This window comes from Phytophthora sojae (assembly GCF_000149755.1).
Source record: "Phytophthora sojae unplaced genomic scaffold PHYSOscaffold_3, whole genome shotgun sequence".
NCBI classification, from domain to species: Eukaryota; Oomycota; class Peronosporomycetes; order Peronosporales; family Peronosporaceae; genus Phytophthora; species Phytophthora sojae.
Window position 1 is genome coordinate 10150970 of NW_009258117.1, and position 23287 is coordinate 10174256.

General features: G+C 54.9%; 14 protein-coding genes across 14 annotated transcripts in view; 6 read left to right on the plus strand and 8 right to left on the minus strand.

Annotated features, from left to right (window-relative positions):
* Positions 1-256: 256 nt before the first annotated feature.
* On the plus strand, positions 257-1493 carry PHYSODRAFT_558062 (hypothetical protein; the record flags this gene model as incomplete). Its single annotated transcript, XM_009526989.1, has 4 exons — positions 257-403; positions 481-526; positions 594-683; positions 766-1493. The coding sequence occupies 4 exons, from the start codon at positions 257-259 to the stop codon at positions 1491-1493; spliced, it is 1011 nt and encodes a 336-aa protein (XP_009525284.1).
* Positions 1494-1836: 343 nt separating this feature from the next.
* Positions 1837-2969, plus strand: PHYSODRAFT_314147 (hypothetical protein; the record flags this gene model as incomplete). The annotated part of the gene is made up of 3 exons (XM_009526990.1): positions 1837-2004; positions 2072-2207; positions 2272-2969. The coding sequence occupies 3 exons, from the start codon at positions 1837-1839 to the stop codon at positions 2967-2969; spliced, it is 1002 nt and encodes a 333-aa protein (XP_009525285.1).
* A 241-nt stretch (positions 2970-3210) lies between these two features.
* PHYSODRAFT_492402 (hypothetical protein) lies at positions 3211-4221 on the plus strand (the record flags this gene model as incomplete). Its single annotated transcript, XM_009526991.1, has 1 exon — positions 3211-4221. The coding sequence occupies one exon, from the start codon at positions 3211-3213 to the stop codon at positions 4219-4221; it is 1011 nt and encodes a 336-aa protein (XP_009525286.1).
* An 893-nt stretch (positions 4222-5114) lies between these two features.
* On the minus strand, positions 5115-5498 carry PHYSODRAFT_488818 (hypothetical protein; the record flags this gene model as incomplete). Its single annotated transcript, XM_009526992.1, has 1 exon — positions 5115-5498. The coding sequence occupies one exon, from the start codon at positions 5496-5498 to the stop codon at positions 5115-5117; it is 384 nt and encodes a 127-aa protein (XP_009525287.1).
* An 80-nt stretch (positions 5499-5578) lies between these two features.
* PHYSODRAFT_383301 (hypothetical protein) lies at positions 5579-5743 on the minus strand (the record flags this gene model as incomplete). Its single annotated transcript, XM_009526993.1, has 1 exon — positions 5579-5743. A coding segment is annotated over one exon (165 nt), but the record flags the coding sequence as incomplete, so codon positions are not given.
* Positions 5744-5910: 167 nt separating this feature from the next.
* PHYSODRAFT_285747 (hypothetical protein) lies at positions 5911-10564 on the minus strand. Its single transcript, XM_009526994.1, has one exon. The coding sequence runs from the start codon at positions 8714-8716 to the stop codon at positions 7790-7792; it is 927 nt and encodes a 308-aa protein (XP_009525289.1). The 5' UTR covers positions 8717-10564; the 3' UTR covers positions 5911-7789.
* Positions 10565-10638: 74 nt separating this feature from the next.
* On the minus strand, positions 10639-12016 carry PHYSODRAFT_285748 (hypothetical protein). Its single transcript, XM_009526995.1, has one exon. It carries the CDS (start codon positions 11913-11915, stop codon positions 11358-11360), a length of 558 nt encoding a protein of 185 aa, XP_009525290.1. The 5' UTR covers positions 11916-12016; the 3' UTR covers positions 10639-11357.
* A 1051-nt stretch (positions 12017-13067) lies between these two features.
* PHYSODRAFT_493833 (hypothetical protein) lies at positions 13068-14763 on the minus strand (the record flags this gene model as incomplete). Its single annotated transcript, XM_009526996.1, has 8 exons — positions 13068-13631; positions 13715-13743; positions 13824-13930; positions 13991-14064; positions 14130-14237; positions 14315-14443; positions 14516-14579; positions 14738-14763. The coding sequence occupies 8 exons, from the start codon at positions 14761-14763 to the stop codon at positions 13068-13070; spliced, it is 1101 nt and encodes a 366-aa protein (XP_009525291.1).
* Positions 14764-15162: 399 nt separating this feature from the next.
* PHYSODRAFT_360267 (hypothetical protein) lies at positions 15163-18394 on the plus strand (the record flags this gene model as incomplete). Its single annotated transcript, XM_009526997.1, has 4 exons — positions 15163-15678; positions 15764-15839; positions 15919-15977; positions 16199-18394. The coding sequence occupies 4 exons, from the start codon at positions 15163-15165 to the stop codon at positions 18392-18394; spliced, it is 2847 nt and encodes a 948-aa protein (XP_009525292.1).
* Positions 18395-18613: 219 nt separating this feature from the next.
* Positions 18614-20101, minus strand: PHYSODRAFT_330341 (hypothetical protein; the record flags this gene model as incomplete). Its single annotated transcript, XM_009526998.1, has 4 exons — positions 18614-18746; positions 18794-19019; positions 19052-19861; positions 19912-20101. The coding sequence occupies 4 exons, from the start codon at positions 20099-20101 to the stop codon at positions 18614-18616; spliced, it is 1359 nt and encodes a 452-aa protein (XP_009525293.1).
* A 472-nt stretch (positions 20102-20573) lies between these two features.
* PHYSODRAFT_330342 (hypothetical protein) lies at positions 20574-20996 on the plus strand (the record flags this gene model as incomplete). The annotated part of the gene is made up of 2 exons (XM_009526999.1): positions 20574-20891; positions 20976-20996. 2 exons carry the CDS (start codon positions 20574-20576, stop codon positions 20994-20996), a joined length of 339 nt encoding a protein of 112 aa, XP_009525294.1.
* A 129-nt stretch (positions 20997-21125) lies between these two features.
* On the minus strand, positions 21126-21692 carry PHYSODRAFT_497613 (hypothetical protein; the record flags this gene model as incomplete). The annotated part of the gene is made up of 2 exons (XM_009527000.1): positions 21126-21534; positions 21607-21692. Coding segments are annotated over 2 exons (495 nt in total), but the record flags the coding sequence as incomplete, so codon positions are not given.
* Positions 21693-21952: 260 nt separating this feature from the next.
* Positions 21953-22114, minus strand: PHYSODRAFT_496528 (hypothetical protein; the record flags this gene model as incomplete). The annotated part of the gene is made up of 1 exon (XM_009527001.1): positions 21953-22114. The coding sequence occupies one exon, from the start codon at positions 22112-22114 to the stop codon at positions 21953-21955; it is 162 nt and encodes a 53-aa protein (XP_009525296.1).
* A 43-nt stretch (positions 22115-22157) lies between these two features.
* PHYSODRAFT_285754 (hypothetical protein) overlaps positions 22158-23287 on the plus strand; it is a 2460-nt gene continuing 1330 nt past the window's right edge. Inside the window, exon 1 of the mRNA XM_009527002.1 lies at positions 22158-23278. Within this exon, the coding sequence (XP_009525297.1) occupies positions 22913-23278 (366 nt within the window). The 5' untranslated portion in view covers positions 22158-22912. The remainder of the gene's footprint in view (positions 23279-23287) is intronic.

Genomic DNA, 23287 nt, shown 5'->3' on the forward strand with positions numbered 1-23287 from the left:
AGCATGTGCTAAAAAAAGAAGCCGCCTCTCGTCCTCTCTTCGCCGAGGATACACGAACGTACTCTACAGTACTGTACCAGGTATCGGTAGAAGCGCATTGAGAACGTCGAGCAGTGAAGGAATGTTCATCGCGGCAAATTGAAAATTTACGTTACCGCGATGAATATTCCTTTCGTGGGGTTATTTTAATATGTGGCGCACACAAAACCCAAGTTGACGAATCGATCTTGAAGCCCAGCCACTTTTGACCACCACCATGGAGCCGAGTGAGTGGGAGCGATGGCCGCACGCCTTCGTGCAGACGCCCGAGGGACTCCGCGTGCACTTCGTGGACGTGGGGCCTAAGGACGGACTCCCCGTCGTGATGGTGCACGGGTGGCCCGACCTCTGGTTCGGCTGGCGGGTACGTTCCCCTTCCAGTTAAAACTGGAGCTCAAAATCTGAAAACAACATTTATCTTTGCTTGCAACGCGCGCGCAGCACCAGATCCAAGCCCTCAGCCCCAAGTACCGACTCATCGTGCCAGGTGCAGCAGCTTCAATATGAGTTCAACAGCGTGGCACTTATTAAATCGACTTACTCGCAATGTGCAGATGTCCGCGGCTTCGGTCAAAGCTCGACGCCGCCCAATACCGAGGCCTACGGAGCCAAGAACATCTGCAACGACCTGGTGGCGCTACTGAGTAAGTATTATGCTCTCAGTGCCGTTTGCTTGGTTGCATCGAATGAATTGAGTGACTCCTGTGTGTCCTTGCGCCATTGCAGACGAGCTGAAGATCGACAAGGCTGTGTTCATCGGCCACGACTGGGGTGGCCGCCACATCTGGAGGTTCGGCCTCTATTATCCCGAGAGGGTCATCGCTCTCTGTGCAGTGTGCACACCGTACGACCCACCGAGGAAGACGTATCTGTCGCTGGAGAAGGTGGTGGAGATGGTGCCTCAGTTCAAGTACCAGCAGTTCCTGGCCAACACCGCCGTCTCCGGAAAAGTGCTGGACGCCTCGCCTCGTCGGCTGTTCACTGCCATGTTCCGCAAGCCGTCGGAAATGGGGCCTCGAGAGACTCGCATGTCCCTGCGGAAGACGCTCATGGCCGTCGACTCGGATGTGGACCACCCGGTGTTTACCCAACGCTCGACGCTGCTCTCTGAGGCCGAGCTGGAGTACTATATCCAGCAGTACTCAAGCAGCAAGTTCGCCAGTACGTGCCAGACCTACGCCACGGGCAAGATCGACTTTGAGAACGAGCTGCAGCTGCCCCGAGTGGTCAAGCACCGGGCGCTGTTCATTGGCGCGGCTAAGGACGCGGTGCTCAAGCCCGAAATGGCACGAGGCATGGCCAAGGTGGTGCCGAACCTGGAGACGAGAGTGATCCAGGATGCAGGCCACTGGGTGCTTTGGGAGCAGAAGGAAGAGGTGAACGCAATCCTGTCCGAGTGGCTGGCCAAGATTGCTGCCAGTATCCAGGATAGCAACCCCAGCGCGAAGCTGTAAGACGTCTTTCGTCAGTGTTTGGACGAGTAAAATGGACTGGTCAATGGATTGCATTCCGTGTCGCGAATGCCCCAAAGTGTCAGCGAATCACCCCGTCGTGAGAACTTCACGGTCAATGACATTGAACTGATTAGATTTACAGTTTTTCATGCCCGTGGTGTTGATTAGCTGACCTCTGAAATGCTCCACCGCATTGTCTATCCAGCTGGTGCCCGACATCCCGATGATCACAATCTCATGTAACTTTCCCAGCCTCCGGCCCCCACAAGCTCCCGAGTCAAAATTGATCAGCTTCGACGAGCTCATTCAACAACTTTCCAAGTCTCCTGCAAGTCAAGTCAAGATGGCGACAGCGCGTACGCACATGGACTCGTCCGTGTGGCAGCAGTGGCCGCACCACTCCATCACCACGCCCGAAGGCATCAAGGTTCATTACGTGGACGTCGGTCCACGGGATGGCCCTCCCGTCGTCATGCTGCACGGTTGGCCCGACCTCTGGTTCGGATGGCGGGTAAGTTGCGGGCCTGCAGCCTTTGCTGGATCTGTGAGTTAGCTGACCAACGTTTTGCTTGCCGCAGTACCAAATCCAAGCGCTGTCACCGACGTACCGCTTGATTGTCCCTGATGTGCGCGGCTTCGGCCAGAGCTCGACGCCGCAGCAGCTGGAGGCCTACGGCACCAAGAACATATCGAATGACATCGTTGCCTTGCTCGGTACGCTACGCAGAACTTCCGTTGCATTGTGTGTAGACCCATTCTAACGGTTTACTCGCTTCAGACGCGCTCAAGATCGAGAAGGCGGTGATCGCGGGCCATGACTGGGGTGGTCTGAACGCCTGGAGATTCAGTCTGTACCATCCCGAGCGCGTGCTGGCTGTGTGCGGCGTGTGCACTCCTTTCGTGCCGCCTCGTAAGCAGTACGTGTCGCTCGAGGACATGTGCAAGTTCGTGCCCCAGTTCAAGTATCAGCTCTTCCTAGCGGACGCCAAGAACTCCGGCAAGGCGTTGGACGCGTCCCCGCGCCGTCTAGCGACCGCCATCTTTCGGCGCAAGTCCGAGTACGGTCCCAAGGAGGAGGCGCTGCCGCTGCACGAGTTCCTGCAGGTCATCGACAAGGACGTGGACCACTTGATGTTCAGGGAGCGCTCGTCGATGCTGTCGGAGGACGAGCTGCAGTTCTACGTGGACCAGTACGCGCAGAGTAAATTCACCAGCGCCAACTGGGTCTACGCGACCAAGAAGGTCGACTTCGAGACGGAGAAGGACCTCCCGGGCACGATCGAGCACCCGGCACTCTTCATCGGAGCGGCGGACGACCCCGTGCTCAAGCCGGAGATGGCCAAGACCATGCCGCAAGTGATCCCGAACCTGGAGATGGAGCTGGTCGAGGACGCCGGTCACTGGGTCCTCTTCGAACAGCCCGAGGCCGTCAACTCCATCCTGTCCAAGTGGCTGGCCAAGGTCACCAGCCCGTAATGCAACTAGGTACCGTATAGCAAGCGTAACTCAAATGTCACCCCCTGAACTGCTTCGTCGTCCACGTCTGCAAGGTCCGCCTCGGTCTCACCGGACATTGTTGATGAAAACATCCACTGCACATCACGATGGAGTGATCTTATGCCTTCCCCTACGCAAGCCCCGCACACTTTGAGGGTTCATCCATTCTCCATTCTTCGGCCTTCCGAGCAAGTCGATTCAAGGAACACGAAACAAAGCCATGGCGTCTGTCGAAGAAACCTTGCTGTCCCCATTGGTGTCGGTTGCAGGTGTCACCACGCAACGTCACGTCGACGCTCTCTACGCCAACCCCAAGCACTTCGCTCCGGATGCCAAGAAGAAGGCGGCACTGTCGACGGGCATCACGGTCGAGTATGTCACCCACGAGAACGAGGTCAAAGTCGACGGTGCACCGGAAGAGCGAGTGATCCTCATCACGGGCTTCATGACCATCAAGGAGGCTTGGACGCCGCTGATCGACATGCTGCTGCACAAGTGGAGCGGCGCTGTCGACGGCAAGCGCGACGTGAAGCTCGTGAGCTTCGACAACCGCGGAGTGGGCGGGTCGGACGTGCCCTGGTGGCGTTATACTACCAGTGGAATGGCACAAGATGCGTTGGCACTACTGGATTTCCTCAATTGGGAGTCGGCACACGTCGTCGGGGTCAGTATGGGCGGCATGATCTCGCTGGAGCTCGCCCTAGCAGCTCCAAAGCGAGTAAAGTCTCTCACACTTATGGTAACAACTCGAGGCAAGTACGTCGAGGACCCTCGCTCCAAGGAGCCCATGAAGGAGAATATCGATGCTACAGAACCGGAAGCTATCGCCAAGGCTCAGCTGAAGCTGCTCTGCAGCGAGGTGTCTCTGGACCAGCCAATGTCCTTCGGTAACACAACGAGACGTGAAGTGATGTACCAGTATCTGGAGGACCGTGCGAGGGTACGGGAGAAGCTGTCATATCTCGGGATGATCAACCAAGTCCTGGCAATCCGCACGCATTGGGTCTCCGATGAGCGGCTTTCGGCCATCAACGACGCTGGCTTCCCGATTCTTTTGGTCGGAGGCGCCATGGACATTCTCATCCCCCCGTGTGAAATGCAGACGCTGCGGCAGCATTTGAATGGAGGCCACGTCAAGACGCTTTTCTTCGAGGAAGGGGGCCATGGGGTCTTCTTTCAATACCCAGAAGAAATCGCTGACAGTCTTACGGAGCTAGTTCTGCGTTGCTGATAGCGTACTAACCACGCACTTCCTTTTATTGCGTTGGTGATGGTAGGCTTCTAGCATTATCGAAACGGCAAAAGAATTGTAGCTGTCTCAACGGACGTTGCAGTCTGTGGAAGACAGGATTGTCTGTGAACGCACGATTACAGACTAAGCGATAGCGCCCATGCAGCTTATACCATTTGCTCCGAGGCAGCCGCGGTCCTGCTGCAGCTCTTCCCAACCATTTTTCTGTGTACGTGTCGCGGCAATTAGCAAATGAGTAATTCATCTAATTGAACTCATACACTGGTTCTCTCAGCACAAACATCACATCACTTAGGCCCGTTCTCAACCGGAATTCCTCGAAAAAGGACTTGTGATTGGTTAGTGGGGTATGTAGGTGGTCGCATGCGGCCGCATGCAAAAATACAGAGAACTCCGGTTATAGTGGAGGTGTTTGGCCATCAACTTCACAAGCTCTCTTATAGATTTTTGCTGTTATAAGAGGGAACCTATTATTGAAAATTGAAACTACTATAAAGCATGGAAGTACGAGGTGATTGACGTCTGGCGCTTAGAGATAATTGCCATTCTCCTCGTGGCATTGACAACGTTCTGTACACTGATGTCCTGTAATCCGTGAGCAAACATGTAGACCTGAAGCTTTTGAGCTGCTTCTAGTGCCTCGCTGTGCGAAACCGGTCGTTCCTCCTCACCACCACAATCACTCTCACTGTCACTTGAAACTTGCTCGCTTGCGTCGTCGCTGTGTGGGCTATCGTCAACAGCATCTTCAACGTCAACGTAGCGTGCCGCACTCAATGGATCCAATAGATCTAATCTAGATATCAGCGCTTCTAGATCTTCCAGCTCCGTTTCTCTTGTCATCGGCTCACTGTCGCGCTCAAGCCTAGCGCTCATGCTTCCTGACACAATCCTAGTAAGTGTCGAATTGTCGCATCCGCATCCGCGTTCCATGCGCCCACGACAAATTTTATTGCCGTCAACAAATCTAACCGCTTCTGTGGACCGGTCTGCTCAATCACCCACTGCACAAATAATTTCTTGTACTTCAGCTTGAAGTTTCGAGTAATGCCGGCGTCCATTGGTTGCAGGTGCGACGTAGTATTTTTTGGTAGGAAATGGATGTACACATTGTTCAGTTCAATGTCAACATGACCAGCAGCGTTGTCGAGCAGCAAAAGTATTCTGCGTCCATGCATCTTGAGATTTAGCGCCCGCACCCACTTCAAAAACACTTCAGCTGTCATCCATGCTTTTTGGTTCAAAAAATAGTCCATAGGGATCGCGCCAACGTTGACACCTTTGAAGCAGCGCGGTTTCGCAGCTCGATTGATCACGATGGGCTCCAATTTTTCAGTACCCGGTAAAACACAGCTGTCTCGTCCATATTGAAAATATCTTGGGGGTTGTATTTGTCGAGTAGCTCCATTAACTCTACACATTGCTGGCCGAGGTCCGCCGTGTCAACCGATCCAGCCTCCCCATGCATCTTGTGTAGCGTCACACGATGACGAAACTTGAACCGTTGAATCCACGACAGGGAAATTGTCTCCTCTCCGACGAGTTCATTTGCCTTTGTTCGTAGCATCTCGTCCGAGAGGAGACCCTTGGATTCTTGAGCATGCACGAACTCCATCAGCTTGTCTTCAATAGACGCATGGTGCGACTTGCGTTTCTTTTTAAGGTTCCCATTGGGAGTGCAGTCAAGTGGCTGGCTGATAATTTTTCCCCACTACAGGCCAATCCTTTTGTTGAGGCGTACGGCAACCCACTGCTGGAGATCGACGTGCTTGAGACTGGGGTGCGCCTGATGATACTGGCGGAGCTCGTTTTTTCGTAGATAGTGAGGTGCTGACATGACGAGACCGTTATTGTGCTCTTGATCGTGTTTAAAAGTGAGCCACGTGACGTGGCTCACTTTTAAAACCAAAACCACACATTGTAAGAGGAGTGGGAGACACGTGGGCCACGTGTCCCCCACTCCTCTTACAATGTGTGGTTTTGGTTTGGTGGGGGAGCTCTCTTACACTCTTACAGTCTAATAGCCGGTTTGACTTGCTTTTACTATGGTCAGAATTTGGGATATCCGCGGAAGCGCTCTAATAGTCGATTTACTCTTATACCCGGCGCCACTATAGCCGGAGTTCTCTGTAGCGGGCAGCGAAGTCGCCGCACGAGAGTCACTCTCGGAGAGTGAGTAGGGGTTGCACGCCGCAGCACCAATCAGAGCGCTCTTATTGACTCACCTGCTGGTACAGTATCAGACAACAGCCGAGCCACGAACAATCACGATCTATTAATACAGTGGTTTCAAGTAAGTCAATTGATATATTTCATTGCGATCAACATCAAGAAACCTGCTTTCAAACAATACTAAGCATGTTATGCCATTTAACAGATTTTTCGGGTCCACATATCATATTTTGTTATTAATACTGTATCTAACTTTCTAGAAGCAAGTGGATAGGTTTCTCCTTCGACAATTGCAAACAATACATACAAAAACCTACCGCTATCCAACGTGTTGAAACTCAAGGGGTGTGTGTGTGAGAGGGTTTGCACAAAACCCACGCGTAGAAAGCTTTTAAGGATCGCTGCCCACGGTCCGTTGACCACAAACCAGGTTTAGAATTTCCTCCGCACTTGTTTGATAGTAATAGGAAAGGCTCGACGTGAACTACGCATTGAACCATTCTACAGCACGTAAATTGCCACCGGCTGCTGCTTTTTTACTGCTGGGGCCGTTAATTTTCAGTGCTGTTCGCTCATTGCGTATTTTGATTAATATTTCTGCGGCAACGTGTCTCTCCCTTCCTTTCCTTCGTCAATTTACATTGAAAATTTGATTGAGATTTGCCGTCACGCTACAATTTTAATTGTACAATGTAGGCATTGAATTGTATTCTTGTGGTTTGTATAGGGGTCTGTATAGACCATTTGATTGGCTACCCACGCACGTACAGTTATCAAGTCAACTGTCTTGTACAATACAATAAAATCATTGCAGCCAATTTTCTAATTGTAATTGTTGACCCCAATTTTATCAATAGTTTTATTGCAATTTTTATTTACGCAACGCTGATCCAGATACCAGACAGTCGTGTTTCTGGTGCAAGCAGCAAGGGAACGAGCCACAGCGCCTGAAACCGATCAAATGTCACGGTTGTTTTACTGTCATGTTCGGTCTCGATTACCTTTTGCCTTGAAGGACTGTCGGCGGGGAAATTTTGAGTAGCCCTGCCACCTCAACGGGGTGTTCGGGCTTGAGCGAAGTTGTTAGACGAAGTTGATGATGCATTGAGGCTTTCGGAGGATTGAGCGTCGGCAAACATAAATGTACACCCCCAGTAGCTTTCCTAACCGTACCGTAGCGACTTCAGCTTTCAAACCTGAGCCCTTAGAACACCGGCAGCACGTGAGATACCATAGATAAGTTGAATTTGTGGTTAACCGAGCTGGCTGGTGACACTTACTTTCACATGCGACATCGGATGCAGCTCCCTTATAGGCATACTGACTGGGAACAAGAGGTGCTGGTTCGGACAGTATCAGCATGTGTCGATAGCACTTAGAGGCTGCTGTAGCGGTGCTGCTCGTGCGGCAGGATGTTGGCGAGCTGCTCCTCGATGTACTCGCGCACTAGCGGCGAGAACACGTCGCGCTGCATCTGGCCGTTGAACATGGCATCGTGGCCGAACTTGGAGTCCACCTCGACGAGCTGCGCGTTGTGGCCGTACGATTGCAGGATGTTTACGAGGTTGCGCTGCTCCTGGATCGGGATCAGCAGGTCCTGCTTGATGCCGATGATCAGCGAGTCGCACGAGATGCGGCTCGTGCCCTCCGCCAGGTTGAGCGAGTTGCGGCCCAAGTTGGTCAGGTCCATGGCCTTGGAGAGCAGCAGGTAGCAGTTGGGGTCGTACAGGCGTGCGAACTTGTTGGCCTGGTAGTCCATGTAGCTCTCGACCTCGAACGTGGCCGTCTTGAAGTGCTGCGGGCCCGTCGGGTTCCAGTCGAAGCGGGCGTCGAACTCCTCGCGCGAGCGGTAGCACGTCATGCCCAGCTCGCGCGCCACCTTCATGCCCTCGAGGGGCACGCCGGGCGTGTAGTTGCCGTCCTTGTACATGGGGTCGGCGAGGATGGCGCGCCGCTGCACGCGTCGAAAGGCGACGGTGCCGGGCGTAGTCTGGTGGGTGCAGGCGAGCCCCACGAGGCGGTCGAGGCGGTCCGGGAACTGGGCCGCGAACTCGAGCGCCTGGATGCCGCCCATGCTGGCGCCCACGACGGTGTGGACGCTGTCGATGCCCAGGTCGTCCAGGATCTTGGCGTGGCAGCGCGCCATGTCGGCGGGCGTGAGCTGCGGGAACGAGGCCTTGTACTTGTCGCCCGTGCGCGGGTCCACCGACAGCGGCGACGTGGCGCCGAAGGGGCTGCCCAGCACGGACGGGCAGATGACGCGGAAGTAGGACGTGTTGATGGCCTTGCCGGGGCCGATCATGTTCTCCCACCAGCCGGGGCGCGGGTCGTCGCGGTTGGACGCGGCGTGGCTCGAGTGCGAGAACGACGGGAGCACGAGGATGGTGCGGTCTCCGGGCAGCGAGCAGTCGCCCCACTGCTCCCACTCGATGGTCACCTCGGGCAGCGAGCCGCCCAGCTCCAGCGGGAACTCCTCCTTGAGCACGGACAGGTACTTGTTGCGCGTGAGCGAGAAGTCGCCGCCGCGGCGCGGGTCCACCACGTACGACCGTTGCTGCTGCTGCTGCCGTAGAGCGGAGAGGCTGAGCGCGGAGGCGCGGCGTTGGCGCAGCGCCGCCTGGGCTACACGGCTGCATTGCAATGGAAAAGAAAAGATTAGCGTAGAACGGGGTAGAGCGAGAGGCGGGGGCAGCCTACCGAGCCAGCATGTTGCTTGTGACGCTTTTCGTTCCGTTGGGTCGGAGGTGAAATGCACAATGGCAGTGAATGACCTCGCTCCTGTTCGGGTGGGGCACTTTCGGCCGGATACCTGAGTCCTCCATCTGCTGGGATTTGCAAGGAGACCAAGAGCTCCATCCGGGAAAGGATGTCCCAGTTACTACGAAAACCTCGCTTTAGTGACGGAAAACCACGTGCGTGCATTGACGGTACCCACAGGACCGGAACGCACCAATGGCAGTTTTTCTTACGGCCTCGTCACGTAGCCACTGAAGCGGGGGCGCATAGTGACGGAAGGATATTATTTCGCGCGTTGCGACCTTCTTGCATCACCGGAAAAATGGAGGGCGAGACCGCTGGTCAAACGCCGTTGAGTTCATCTACCGGAAAGCTGGCGTCGATGCACTGCAGAGCTCACCCACCACGCTGTCCCGTGACGGCCCGTTTTTAGCGGTCTCGCACCCGTTTTTAGACGATTCAACCACATCAGGCACAAGACGACCTCGCGGTCAGGCGCCCGTGCTCAACTGAGTCAGGCACTGGCGACGACGTACTCGCCACCAACCATTCACTGGGTGCGAGTACTCTACTGTACGCACCGTCAACACCGGCATGCGTCGCAAGTGTTGACGAGCCTCGGCACTGTCGGGTTCGACTGCGGCACTGAACGAAATACAGTTGACGTTTTTGCTCGGAACTTGTTGACTCGCATCTCTCCGAGGTCGGGCGCTTGTGTGGACAATTGCGCCAATCATTTGTTTTCTCATCTGTCCAAGTCCTAAGCTAAGACAGTGTCGCCGAATGTCAAGACCAAGCAACAGCAGCACAAAAGTGGATTTGGTTATTTACTTAATAACTAGCGGCATCGACGAAGACTCGGTAGGCTCTGGGTGGAGGGGGCACGTACGTACATCCACGCACCACGCGTCAGTACCTGGAGCTGAATTAACTCGTTGCAGCGGATTGGTTTGCACTCTGCACGACTTCCATGAGGTTACCAGCGATCTCGTCAATGTGCTGCAGAAAGCACCCGTGGCCAGCGTCGTCGTACAGCACGAACTTGGTGTGGTCGCTGGCGAGGGCCTTGTCGAAGTGAAGCGAGTGCGAAACGTTGATGCACTGATCCATTTGGGCGCCGACAATGAGGATCGGGAACTTCTGGTCACGGATCTTGCGCAGCTTCTTGTCCGACACGCTGTGAAGCACCAGGGCCGCGGTCTGGCCGAGCGCTCCGGACGATGACGGAGCACCCAGCGTGGCCGCTACGTTCTTGTGGTACTTGAAAAACACGTCGCGCATGGTGCCGTTGTCCCCGTTCTTGCTGGCGAGGAACGACTCCGGGTACAGGAAGGACAGGATAGCGTTCGTGACCTTGTCCGCATCCGACGAGACCAGCGTCGTGAGGATCGCTGGGTATGCAGAAGCGTCAGGGGTGAAGGACCCTGGGCTCGTCACCAGCAGCGACAGTGACAACACCCGCTCCGGGGCAGCGAGCGCGATCTCCTGCGAGATCATGCCGCCCATGCTCACCCCTGCAATGTGGGCGGTCTTCCACCCGACGACGTCCAGCAGTGCCAGTGTGTCCTGCGCCATGCCCGACGTCGAGTACTTGCCCCACGGAGCGTCCGTGTCCCCCACGCCGCGGTTGTCCAGCGTCAAGACCTTGAGCGTCTTGCCGGGGTACTTCTGCTCCCATTGCGTAAGCAGACCGTCGACCAGCGGCGCCCACTCCTCCTTCCGATAGCTGTAGCCCATGATCAGCGCCAACCTGGTCTCGTCCGCCGTGCTCCCACTGCCCACCTCCTGGATGAGGTACGTCATCGTGATCCCCGTGGCCACCTTGGCCTTCTGCACCGTCTCGGGCGTGTACACCCGGAACGCCGCGTACTTGGACGCCATGTGCTGCTCCAGTCGAGAGAGGCTCATTCTGTATTGGCTCCGACGTGTGCAGTCTTGATCGAATCGAGAAATGAACGAGGTGGTTGAACTGCGAGGTACTGACTGATGCAGAACTCCTGGGGCTGGGCGAAGGCGTCAGTCATCCGAGTAAAGTGGGACTTGGAATCGAGCGGAGCTGTTGAAGCCATGCTTTAGAGGAAGGAGCGCCAAGTACATGCATGGATGAATTCACTTCACCGGACGCACTGGGAGCTCCGAGTAAACACTGTACATGTATTCGCGGCAGTAATAATTTCCCTCATACTTACAGCAGCATATTGCTTCGCTTACAATTTCGCGCGCTCAATCGTTTGCGCAAGACCGTCGGCGATCTCCTCCGCGAACTGGAAGAATGCGCCGTGCCCTCCTGTCTCGAAGAACAGAGTGCGCACATGGTCACCCTTTAGGCGCTCGATCAGCGCCACCGAGTTCTCGGGCGGGATTAAGATGTCTTGCTTGCCTCCGACGATAAGGATCGGGAAGCCCGCCTTGGCTACGAGTTCCAGTCGTTCGTCCGACACGTAGTGCGTCAAGCACGCTACACCCTGCGCCACCAGCGCGTACAACGGAGGATACGCGTTCTCGGACTGAGGGGTCGCATGGTACTTCGTAAGCACGTCCTGCACGCTGAGATCCTCGCGGCCGTCGATCGGGTTGCCCAGGATTGTGCTCGGGTACAGCAGCTCCATGACGCACTTCATGGATCCGCCCAGGACCGAGCCGAGGAAGGGCTTCCACATCCTCGGGTGCGGCAAGTATGCCCCGCGCGTGGTCACCAAGAGCGACAGCGACCGCACACGCTCGGGTGCCGTCGCGGCTAGCTCAATGGCGATCATGCCGCCCATGCTGCAGACAAACAGTGACCGAGTCAGCTTCTACTCTGCCGCCACCGGCAGCACAGTTTAACGCTCCTACCTGCCACCGATGAAGTGCGCCGAGTCCCAGCCGAGATGGTCCAGCAAGCCCAGCGTGTCCTGCGCCATGAGGCTCGTCGTGTAGCGCGTCAAGGGCGCGTCGCTGCCGCCAGCGCCGCGGTTGTCGAAGCTGAGTACCGTGAGCTTCTTGCCCTGCTGCTCGGTGTCCCACGCGTCCAGCAGCAGGTCGATGACGGGTGCCCAGCCCTCCTTGGTCATCATAAAGCCGTTGATCATGACCAGCCGCTCCTCGGGCAGGTCCTCCGCCGCCTCGGGCTCCTCGGTGCTGCTCTCGACCGCGTACTCGAGCGTGATCCCCGAGCTCAGCGTCGCCCGCTGGATGCGCTCCTTGGGGAAGTGCCTGGGGGCCGAGCCCAGCGCCTTCACGTGGCGCTCCGAGTGCAGCCCCTGGCCCTGGAACGTCGGCACGTCCTCGAGCTTCATCTCGATCTGATTCCGATATCTTGCATTGCTGGACGCGCGCCACAAGAAAGGTGATACCGAGTTTGACAGGTCCCGCAAAAAAACTTGCTCAAAAAGTATACTTTTTTAAAAGTAAAAAAAATATACTTAAAATTATACTTTTTGCGCAAGTTTTTACTACTTAAAAGTAATAAAAAAATCCCGAGCACTGGAGCGAGCGCAAAGTTCAACACTGGATGGTGGAATGTCTGGTCAAGCTTGTACCTGGCAAAGAAGCTGTCAATAATACGATCAGGTATTCAATAGTTCGAGAAATTCACTGCCCAACTCTTGTTTTGATTTTCTGTGTTTTATTGATGATGTTGTGCAGAATCGTGTGTGCACCGACCGATGCTTGATTGGGCTCTACTTGTGGATCTGCAAACTGTCTGCATGGCCCTTTTCCAGAAGAACAACAATGACTATGATGGGTCCATCGTTCGCTTCCTGTATCGAGTTGACTTTATAAAGCGGATCAATGGATTCGCACTGAATTAGTTTAGCACGAGCTGTGACGGATCTCTTAGCTGCCTTCGGGCGTGTCGATCAGCAGCGCTAAACATCACCCGATCGTCGACTCCGATACTTCACGACAGTAGCAGCTTGAACAAGATTATCTTGTTAAAGGTTGTTAGGAGGGACTACGTGGTCCTTCTTGAGAAGTCCCAGACCGTAACCCAGATACTTCGAGCCTGGCTGGGTTTCACTGTGAGCAAGAAACGAGTATGAGTAAGTACCCGTCGTGCATGAAATGTGTAAAACTGAATTCGTACGGTGAATCGCGTTCATCTCGAGTGATGTTGGGTCTCCTGCCATAAGACGAGGGGTGTAAGCAATCACACGCTCCAGTTTATTGGTTGTGGGCAGCAGAACGTACCGACTATTCTTTGCTTTCGCTGGCGGGGTTGTTGCTGTACATTGGAAGCAGTCACGACTAATAGCCGGTATGGACTCTGAATGCACATGAGGTAGGGACCCCACCGAGCGCACTGGTTTTAAGTGGGACACTGGCTGCAGATTGGTGATGCTTGCTGTGCCTGCTACCGCACGGTTTGGAATCTGATCACGACGATACTTCCGAACGGCACGATCGTGCAGCCCAACAGGCTTCATCAAAGCGACTGGACGAGCTCGGAGGCTTGCCGCCCCATTGGCAGGATTGTCGATGTCTATTGCGTGCCCTCGCTACTTCAGCAAGACAAGACGAATATTCGACCACGGTTAGCATACCAGAACCCCGGCAAAAGATCACTAGGGCACGGATATACCGTCAAAGCAGCCTCCTTCGAACTCGCATCTAGCAGAATAAATACAAGCCGAGTGGTGCCGTATCACTACCAATGAAGTTTTACAAAAATTCAAAGCTACAGTACATACCTCGTGCGAGCTGTGTTAGGCGGAATTGTGAAGCGTGAAGATCCATCATAACCTGTTCATACCTCTCGATCCAGACGCGCACCTCGCGTTCCTTGACAGACAGCTTCCTAAGAGAATAAGGGTGAATAGGATTTCAGCAGCCGTCGAACAAACTGGTTGCGTCCTACCGCTTGCAATCCAAAAGCTTGAGCTGTGTGTTTTCTAGGTCTTGGTGCGTGATGAGGAAGTCCTGTTCTGCTTTCTACACAACCCGAAGTAGTAAGACCACATGCTGCATACGAAGATCGTAGCACATTTAGATCCAACCTGGAGCAATTTTGCGCTGCATCGCGCAGTTGCACGAAGACCAACGATTTCAGCATCTTTATGGGCAATCTCCTCGTTCACCTGGCTAATGCCCTGGGTAGCAGCCGACTGCACTCGAATGATAATGATTAGAAAGTGAGACGCCAGTAACAATCAAAGAACCCAAACAACTGGGACTGCTGTACCATTTCAGCTGCCAGAGCATCCAATCTCTTGTCTTTCGCGTAAATCTCTTCCAGGTCCTGCAACCTTTGAACGCGTTCTTCGCGCAGCTCCATCAGGAGTCGGTTGGTTTGCCGGTTCTTCAGAATCGTCTCTCTGCATCAAATTTTGTAGCGAATGTCACGACGCTGCTCATGTCCGATTAAGGTTCTTGCAACACGCACGTACTTTTCCTCGCGCTCCTCTTCCAGAGCGATCTGCACTTTGTCCAGTTGGTCTTCCAGTGTACTATACCAGCCACGTCAGCACCTCAAACTACGCTACAGCTTGGAGGTTGAAAACTGCAATTGTACCGGATCCGACCGAGCTGAGCTGTAATTCATTCGCCGCACCAAGCATCAACCACTGAGCCGCCGAACCAACATCCAAGTCACGCAGTTAGCCACGTACACGTATTCTTGAGCTTCTGCATCTCCAGCGCATCCTGGAGCTTGAGGATTCGCTCCTGCGAGGGCACAACAATATGAGAATCGCCGCTCTGAAGGCGCAATTGGTCGGTCGCACCTCGTACTGCTTGGCCTGCATTTTACAAAAGGGTGATGAAGGGTTATTTTGAGCGTGGAGGAAATCCGTCACGTGACCATTTTGTGCTCCATGCAATCACATCTTCCTGAGCTGCGTGCAAGCCTCCTCCACACCACTCCTAAAAAGCCGTCTCCCCAAGTAAAACTCAGCATTGAGCACGTATTCCCACGTCATAATCCTTCCCCAACTCGTTGCAAATCGCGACTTCAGTGCGGCAAAATCAGGCCACGCCCTCTAAAATTTCGTCAAATGTCACGCACTTCCCAACAGTCCGCCCGGCCCAAAGATGGAGGAGCTGGACGCGCTGCTGGACGCCGCGTACGCGCGCGCCGCCGAGCTGCAGCGCGCGCAGGACCCGGAGGCGGAGCTGCGCCAGCTGCTGGCGCCCGTGCGCGAGCTGTTCGCGCAGCGTCTGCGCCGCGAGAGCGCCGGCAGCAGCAGCAGCAGCGGCGGCGGCAGTTCGTCGAGTCTGCCGAGCGAGCCGGCGCCCACGCGGCCGCTGGGCTACATGGGCAAGCTGCAGGCGCTGGTGGCGCGCTCGCCGCCGGCCGTGAGGCGCTCGACGCTGCTCAGCAGCGGCAAGAAGAGCGTGCAGCAAGACGTCAAGCCCCAGACGTACCTTAACGGGGCGGCCACCAGGCTACACGCGCTGGTCACGGGCAGCAAGACGCTGTCGGCCAACTCGCTGCGCGGTAAGCAGCAGCAGAGCGAGGCGGCCGTCCGCATCCAGGCGCTCGTCAGGGGCAAGACCCAGAGGCAGACGCTCACGAGGCAGCACAGCATCATGGTGCAGGGCACCAAGGTGAGGGGAGGGAGGGGGGGGAGTTGAGCTGGGAGAATATGTTTTTTCTTATCTATTTTGTGCTGTTTATTTTATTTTATTGTAGGTTTTGAAGAAGTACGTGTTGAAGACGGACAGATTCCCGAACTGCCACGAGCTGGATACGCCGCATGGCGATGTTGGTGAGAAGTCTTATATTTTTATATTTATATTAGAGTTTAGGTGCTAATGTATGCTGTTTCTTGTTGCTCTTGTTGACAGCGCCGAACTTTAGGAGGTTGGAAGGCACGCCGCTGTATGGATCTGCACAACCGTCGCTGGTATGTACAGAAGTGCGTGGTTATTCAGTGGTGAGTGTTCTGATGACTTTTATCATTTTATTGCCGAATAGGAGGGGATTCAGATGATTTTGAGTCGGGTGGCGGCTGATGGGTTCACGAAAGTGGTGTGGGTGAACCTGAGAGAGGTAAACTTCGGCTGGGCTGACGAGGTGCGGCGTGGTTGCTGGTCGCTGATGAGAGTTTTGTTATTGCTACTGTAGGAAGCGGTGATTTATGTGAACGGGATGCCGTTCACGGCGCGGCGTAGTGCGAAGCTCAATGAGAACGATTTGGTGCCGGGAATCACGGGACACAAAATCCAGGTCCTGGAATCGTCCTTGAAGAGCAGTCTTCAGGAGGAGCTGAAGGCGGCGGACAACCGCTTTGAATACTGGAACGAGGTGGCTCTGAGAGAGAATGAGCTCGTGGTGGGCACCGCACAGCCTGATCATGTATTGACACTGCCTGAGTTGTACGAAAGCACCGATGTGGCTAAATACAACGACGCCATTCAAAGCGTGGTGTACCGCCGAGTCCCCATCGAACGGGAGAATGCACCAGAGCATGGAGATGTCGAAATGCTGATGAACCTGATGGATGCGACCGAAGACGATGGAGCGACTGCCTTTGTGTTCAACTGCCAAATGGGCAAGCGCCGTACGACGACAGCGATGGTAATCGGTCGGCTTATCTGCCAGCGGCATACTCTGGATGTTAATAGCTTGACGTTGGAGACAGAAGAGGAGCGCGAGAATCAGACCGAATCTGGCAACTTTGCTGTCATCCGCGAGGTACAAACACGGCTAAAGAATGGCAGGGAGGCGAAGCGGTGGGTGGACGCTGCCATCGACGAGTGTGCCACCATCTGCAACATCCGCACGGTCATCAACGAGTACCACGACTTGTCCAATGCTGAAGCGAAGCCAGCGAAGCGGTCGTACTACCTGCACCACGCCATGAGTTTCCTGGAGAGATACTTCTACCTGATTGTATTCGGCAACTACATGATAGAGACCCACCAGAAGCCCAGCGGAGAGGAGCCCGCCCCAGACGCCGAGGAAGAAAATGCCCATCCATCATTCTCCAAGTGGCTCCAGCAACATCCGAACCTGTTCCGCTTGCTGGATGACCTGGGTGGAGTGCGCTACAAGTCTGACAAGGTGCTGACTGACTGTGTCCTGAAAATGGACCACTTCTTCGGCATTGCTCGCATCCCGTTTGAGCTGACGACAAACGTCCCGAACTATCGACGCATTTCAAACGAGCCGATCTTTGGCACGGCCCAGTGCCTAGAGCAGGGAATTATCGACGTTGTGGAGCATTTGCGTGGCGAGTTCGACCGCGCGATCTGGATTAACTTGCGTGAGGAAGCGGTCATTTACGTCACCGGTCGCCCGTTCTGCGTGCGACATCAGAACGACCTCATGGTAAACGTGGAGTATCCGGGTATTGAGGTGGACGAGATCACGGCGATCGAGCGGCAGGTCAAACTCGAGCTGCAGACGAAGGTCAAGAAGGACAACGGTTTGTTCATGTATTGGTACGAGCCTCGCGAGATGGTCAACGACGAGACGATGGAGCACATTAACCCACAGCTGGATGTGAAGACACTGACCGAAGTTTACGAGGACGCGACGCAACAAACAGAATTCGACTTGCGCTATGCTCGTATCCCAGTGTCGGACGAGACTGCACCGGAAGAGAAGGACTTGGATGATATGGTGCGCCTGCTATTGCCTGCGTTTATGAACGAGTTGGGACTGGTGCTGCCGTCAGAAACAAAGTCGGCGGCGCAGAAGAAGCTGAAGACGGCTGTCATCTGCAACTGCCAAATGGGGCGTGGCCGCACTACGACGGCTCTTGTGTGCGTGTACATGCTGCGTGTGGTGCTTGAGGACAGCGCGTCTTCGTCCAAGCCGACTTTGCTGAAGGAGATTCTTGGTGCAAGAGCTGCGGGACATCGACGCCAGTCCGCTGCAATCACCGCCGAGTTCGTGGTGATCCGCAAGTTGCTCAAAACGCTGGATAACGGCTCCGACTGCAAGCTGTTGGTTGACTACGCCATCGACCAATGCGAGCACATGCAGAACCTGCGCGACTGCATCAGCCAGTGCCGCGACCTGGCGATCGACCGTGACCTCCCGAGCACCAAGCGCGACTTCTTCATGCTGCGGGCGGTGAACTACCTGGAGCGCTACTTCTACCTGGTGTGCTTCGCCTCGTACCTGCTGGAAGAGCGTGTGCACTTTTTCCAGCGCAGCCTGTTTGTCACGTGGATGAACGAGCGCTACGGCAGCGCGTTGTATGAGCTGCTGGACAACCTCTGCTTTGAGGAGGAAATTGGCGCCGAGACGCACGTGTCCTCGATGCGCTGGCGTTGGCGCCGCAAACGCAAGCTCGTCTCGCGATTGGAGTAAGTCCTTCTTGGGAGTGTAAATACGAGTACGTATGGTCTGCAATTGCAGCATGTTCAGTGAATTGGTGGGTTCAGCTTTGACTTGATACGTGTACGAATTACTTGATGCCGTCTCGAGGTAAGTGGTGGTGTGGTACATAGTGGTTGGATTGTTCTTACTGTTTTTGTAGTGTAGAAGTGAAATGTGCTAAACTGCTAGCCGCGGCTGCTATCGTTGCACTTAGCTGGTACGATTGCGGATGTAGTACGGCTCGTCCTGGTACTCGGCGTCGCAGTATGGGAAGGCGGTGTCGTCGTCGGAGGGGCTGAACAATTTCTTGCCAGCGTGAATCATCACGTACACACCCGCGATGCTGCAGATGACCACGACCGCGATCGACGCGCTTTGTCAAGGGTCGACATCTTCCAGAACACGCGCACGTGAATCAGCACCGGCATGACCATGTAGTTGACCGTATGAGCGGTGGCACCCGTGAAGTCTTCGAGATCCAAGAACTTGTTTTGCGCCGCCACACCGATGACGACCATGATGGTGATGATGGTAAGGCGCAGTGTGATGTAGCGCAGCTTGTTCTTGATTCCCTTGTAGGGCTCACGAAGCTGTTCCTCGTGATCTCCTCGGGGCACTCGATAGCCGCGCGGAGGTGAGACATCCGACCTTCAGACTTCTCGACCAAGCTTGAAGCAGACACTCCGTGACCAGACACCCCCATTGGAGTCAAGGTATGCACGTCCGAATACTTCTCCTGCAGCTCCAGGTCTTGGTCGATGATCTCTTGATCTTGGTCGGGGTTAAAGCGGACGATAGCTGAAGTCTTGTGCATGCCCAGGATGAGACGCTCGGCCACGTAGAATGCCGGCATCATCAGAGTCGAAAAGGCGACGGCGATGTGGACTTGCATAAACAAGTACGCCATGACAACAGCAGCGCGACTGGAAGTGAAGCCAAGAGGCGTTTGACCGAGGGGGTTGGAGGTGTCAACGATCGAGTACAACACATTACCAGAGATCTGGCAGCCGCCTGCCAAGTACCCGACCACCGCGATCGCAAAGAAGAAGGCGGAGATGAGGACAATGCTGACCATGAGCACCCGAGGCATGCGCTGCGGCTGGGAGTGCTCGCGCTGCAGGTCGGGGATGACGATAGCGGCCCCGTACGCCACTGCGAGGTTACCGAAGCAGGTCAAGACCTGGTGCACCGATACATCAGGCTTGGGGATCGACGGGTGGCCACGCATGTTCCACTGCAGAATGGCAACCGCGATGATGTCGGCGATGGCGGTCCCCATGCAGCCGGCAAACGCCATACCAGCACTCTCCTTCAGCATTGGGATCAGAGACACCGGGACGACCATTAATGCCACGAAGATGATCCAGAAAGTTCGGCCGAAGGTGTCGGGGAACGAGACGTCAAGTAGCGTACTACCCAAGATCAAGTACGCGATCGGCACGAGCACGCACACCCCAACTTACGACACCACGGAGAAGAAGCGCCTCCACTCACGGAGGTCGCCGTACGTCTTGACGGACGATGGAGCCGCCAGCATCGGGATAACTTGATGGCAGCGTACGTGTTGGCGAACATCATGAAGCCCAAGGGGATGGTGGCGTAGACAGGTCCAGCGCGAGCGTAGTTGGAGGGCATGGCGAGTGAACCGATGCCGATGACGGCGCAGAAGACGTTGAAGGAGGTTTTGGCGTCCTCCATGGTGACCCAAGGGGTATTGGTGATTGTCGCCAGAACTTGCTCAAGAGAAGACGAATTCACGAATGAACAATTGGAGTTAGCATCGGGCTAGCTGGTGGTAGACCCCGACTAAATACGAAAAATACCCAAAGATTATGTCAGAAATACCCACAGAAGCACATCAGCACCATTGCAGAGAAAGGAGAAATCCTTAATGTGCAACCAGAACCTCAAATAGCAACTTCAAGTTAGCACTTAAGTTGCAAATTCGCAACTTTCCGCCACCTGTCACACATTCGCTCACGCAGCAGTGCAGGCAGGAAAGAGATCGATCTGTGCGGAGGGATGGAGCGCCGTAGAAGGACCTGTGGTGGCGCTGAAGCTCCCTCTCTACGGTACGAAGAAGGACCAGTAACGTGTTAATGATGAAACGTGCTAACAGAAGTGCTATGTGTTGCTTCGTCTTCTGCAGGGCGTTCAAGGGCATCTCGTGATGGAGCGTCACCACAGCGGACGTGCAGAAGTGCTCTCCGCTCCCGGTGGAGGTGAGAAGGGCCGGTGTGACGACACTGCGGGCTTCCTGGAGCGCGAAGTGGGGCTGGACGTGGCTGCGTGCCTCAAAGCTGGCGACGTGGACGCAGAGAGTCGCTGCCTCGGTCGGAGGAAACGTGCAGCTGGAGCAGGCGGTGCAGCAGGTAGCGCTCTTACAGGAGCGGCTGCGACAGAGTTGTGCAAGGTGGTTTGTGGGGCGGCTACGCAGTGGCGACGGCTTGCTGCAGCCCCGCGTGGTGTGTGTGCACGCCTAGCTACGGTGAGTCTACTGTCTGAAGTTCCTATGATAGTTCTCATTACTAAACTGAATGTGTATTGCGGATGTGTGCGATTAAATCGATAGACAAAGGAGGACCATGCATGATAAGGATCAATGTTGACGCAGCGAGATCAGCAAGGTATTGCAACAAATGCGAGTTTATTTGACGAACTTGTTGCTCTTCTAGTTTATGCAAGTTTATTTGCCTATTGATCTTGTTCACAGGCGCGCTCGTTAGTTTTTGGCTAGTGCGTAGCCATTTTGTGCGGGACGGCCTGAGGCTTGTGTCTCGCTCTGCATTCGACGGGCTTTGTTCGAGCCGCGGTACACAAGCGTAGCACGCTTGCCACTGCGGAGAAGACCACGGATAGAGAGTGCGTGAGTCAGGTGGATGCAAGCAGCATACTTCTGGAAGAAGCGGCAGCTACATGAACGCGAGGACGTGTTGACCGTCCACCCAGTCGACGGCATTCCCTCCACTTCCATACGGGCCAGGTGCACACCCTGCTGGGCCGTTACCATGATTGCTTCGTGCGTCCGACCCACCTCGGGATCGAAGATGCGAGGGCATGGCTTTGAAACAACGCGCACGCAGTCAGCCGGAGGGCGCGTATCAGCATCTTCATCGAGCAGAAACGCGATGCTGGCTCGACAGGGAGAATACTCATGCAGCAGCTTTGCAGCCGCGAGTTCCTTGCTGCGCCGGACCAGAGACTTGGGGATCGTCGCCTCGGTTGCGAAGGGCTTGTCGCTCAAACTCTCGGCGGTGCAGCAGGTAAGAAACTGCCCCAGAAGAGCCCCCGTCTTGAGTTTGGTGTGAAGCGTGTACTGACGCTTGATTGTCCTGTTATACTGTTCGACAGGGTTGTTTGTAGTTGCCTAGCCCCGCGGCGTGTGGTAAACCTGCCAGTGCGTGTAGCGTCCAGCGAGCCATTGCGCCTTGAAGTATGTGACAAATGTGGCCAGCTCAGGCACTTCAGCCCACTCTCCCAGCACTCGCGCTTTCGTGGTGAGGAACTCGGCCTCGCTGAGAGAGAAGTGCATGCCGTAGACCCCAGTCATCACCAGCTTAGCGTGAGAAGGCTGCAGAGCACGTGTCTTCTCAAATACTTCTCAAATACTTGCGCAACGACATGATAAAAGCACATGAGGTATTTTACCTCAGCACTCTCACCAAACACACGCTCCACCCCGTTGAACTGCGCGTCGTCAGCGTCACCCATGACCATCTTGATCAGAAGTTGTTTGCCAATCACCCGCTTGTAGCAGGGCCTCCGAAAATAGCATTATCAATAACATTATTTCAGAAAATAACAATAAATTACGCATTTCGGCGGGTTCAGCCATCTACCGTGATAATTTATTGATGTGCTTTGTGATATTACATAATTTATGACAGTTACCTTTATATAATAATGTTAGCGTTTTACCAGCCATCTTCTCGCTTCCAGTCGTTCAGAAGAACTGGAATCACTGGTTGTCTGCGTTGCTAGTTGCAGCTCATTTGGCAGCGCTCACTTTTCAATTTTCACTTCTCAAGCCTCCAAGACCTCATCCAGCATGGTTCGCGCTATCCGCCCTCCTCGCCCTACCTACACGAACTCCCAAGTCTCGGGGTTTTACTTCCGCCCGTGTCGCGACGAGAACGACGAGGTGATTCTCGAGTATTTCCGTTGCCGTTGCGGCACGGTTCGGAAGCAAACCCATAGGAACGGGTACTCCAACCTGATGCAACATATCAGGCGGGAGCACCCTGACTACGAGACCGTCATGTTCGACGCTACGACGGCGGAGACAGGCTCCCTCGTGAACTTCGTCCGCCACTCGGCGCTCAACCTCCACGGCTGGATGGTTTGGATTGTCATGTGCAACCTGCCACTATCTTTTTGTGAGAGCCGAGAAGCTCGGCGGTACGTGTATGCATAAGGTCATTGTGTTTACATTACTACGGAAACTAACAACTTTACTTTATGGATGTTATTCAGCTACTCCAGCCTGGACCCCATCTCGGATGGGCTGGCATGGACGGGGTCGTCGTCGCCGTCGAGCGTTCGATTGCGTCGAAGCTCCCAGCACGCTTCGGCATCATGCTCGACGGCTGGACACACGCATCTGAGCACTACATCGCCGTGTTCGCCTGCTATGAGGTGAACGGCTGTCCCAAGACAACGCTACTCAGCATGGCCCCGCTGCTGGACGCGCTGGACGACGATCTCTCCGCGCAGGGCCATCTCGAGTTTCTAGCGACCATGCTGCAGCGCGATTACGGCGTACAGCTGGCGCAGTGTCGCTTCCTCGTAGCTGACAACTGCGCCGTAAACCGGCGGCTGGCAACTCTTATGAGTGTGCCGCTTGTTGGTTGCGCAAGCCACCGCCTGAACAGCAAGGTTCAGGCG

What these genes read in the sequence shown, in the direction of transcription:
- PHYSODRAFT_285748 (XM_009526995.1), bottom strand. Translation starts at nt 11,915, where the DNA reads ATGGGCGGCATGATCGCCATTGAGCTAGCCGCGACGGCACCCGAGCGT.
- PHYSODRAFT_285747 (XM_009526994.1), bottom strand. Translation starts at nt 8,716, where the DNA reads ATGATCGGCCCCGGCAAGGCCATCAACACGTCCTACTTCCGCGTCATC.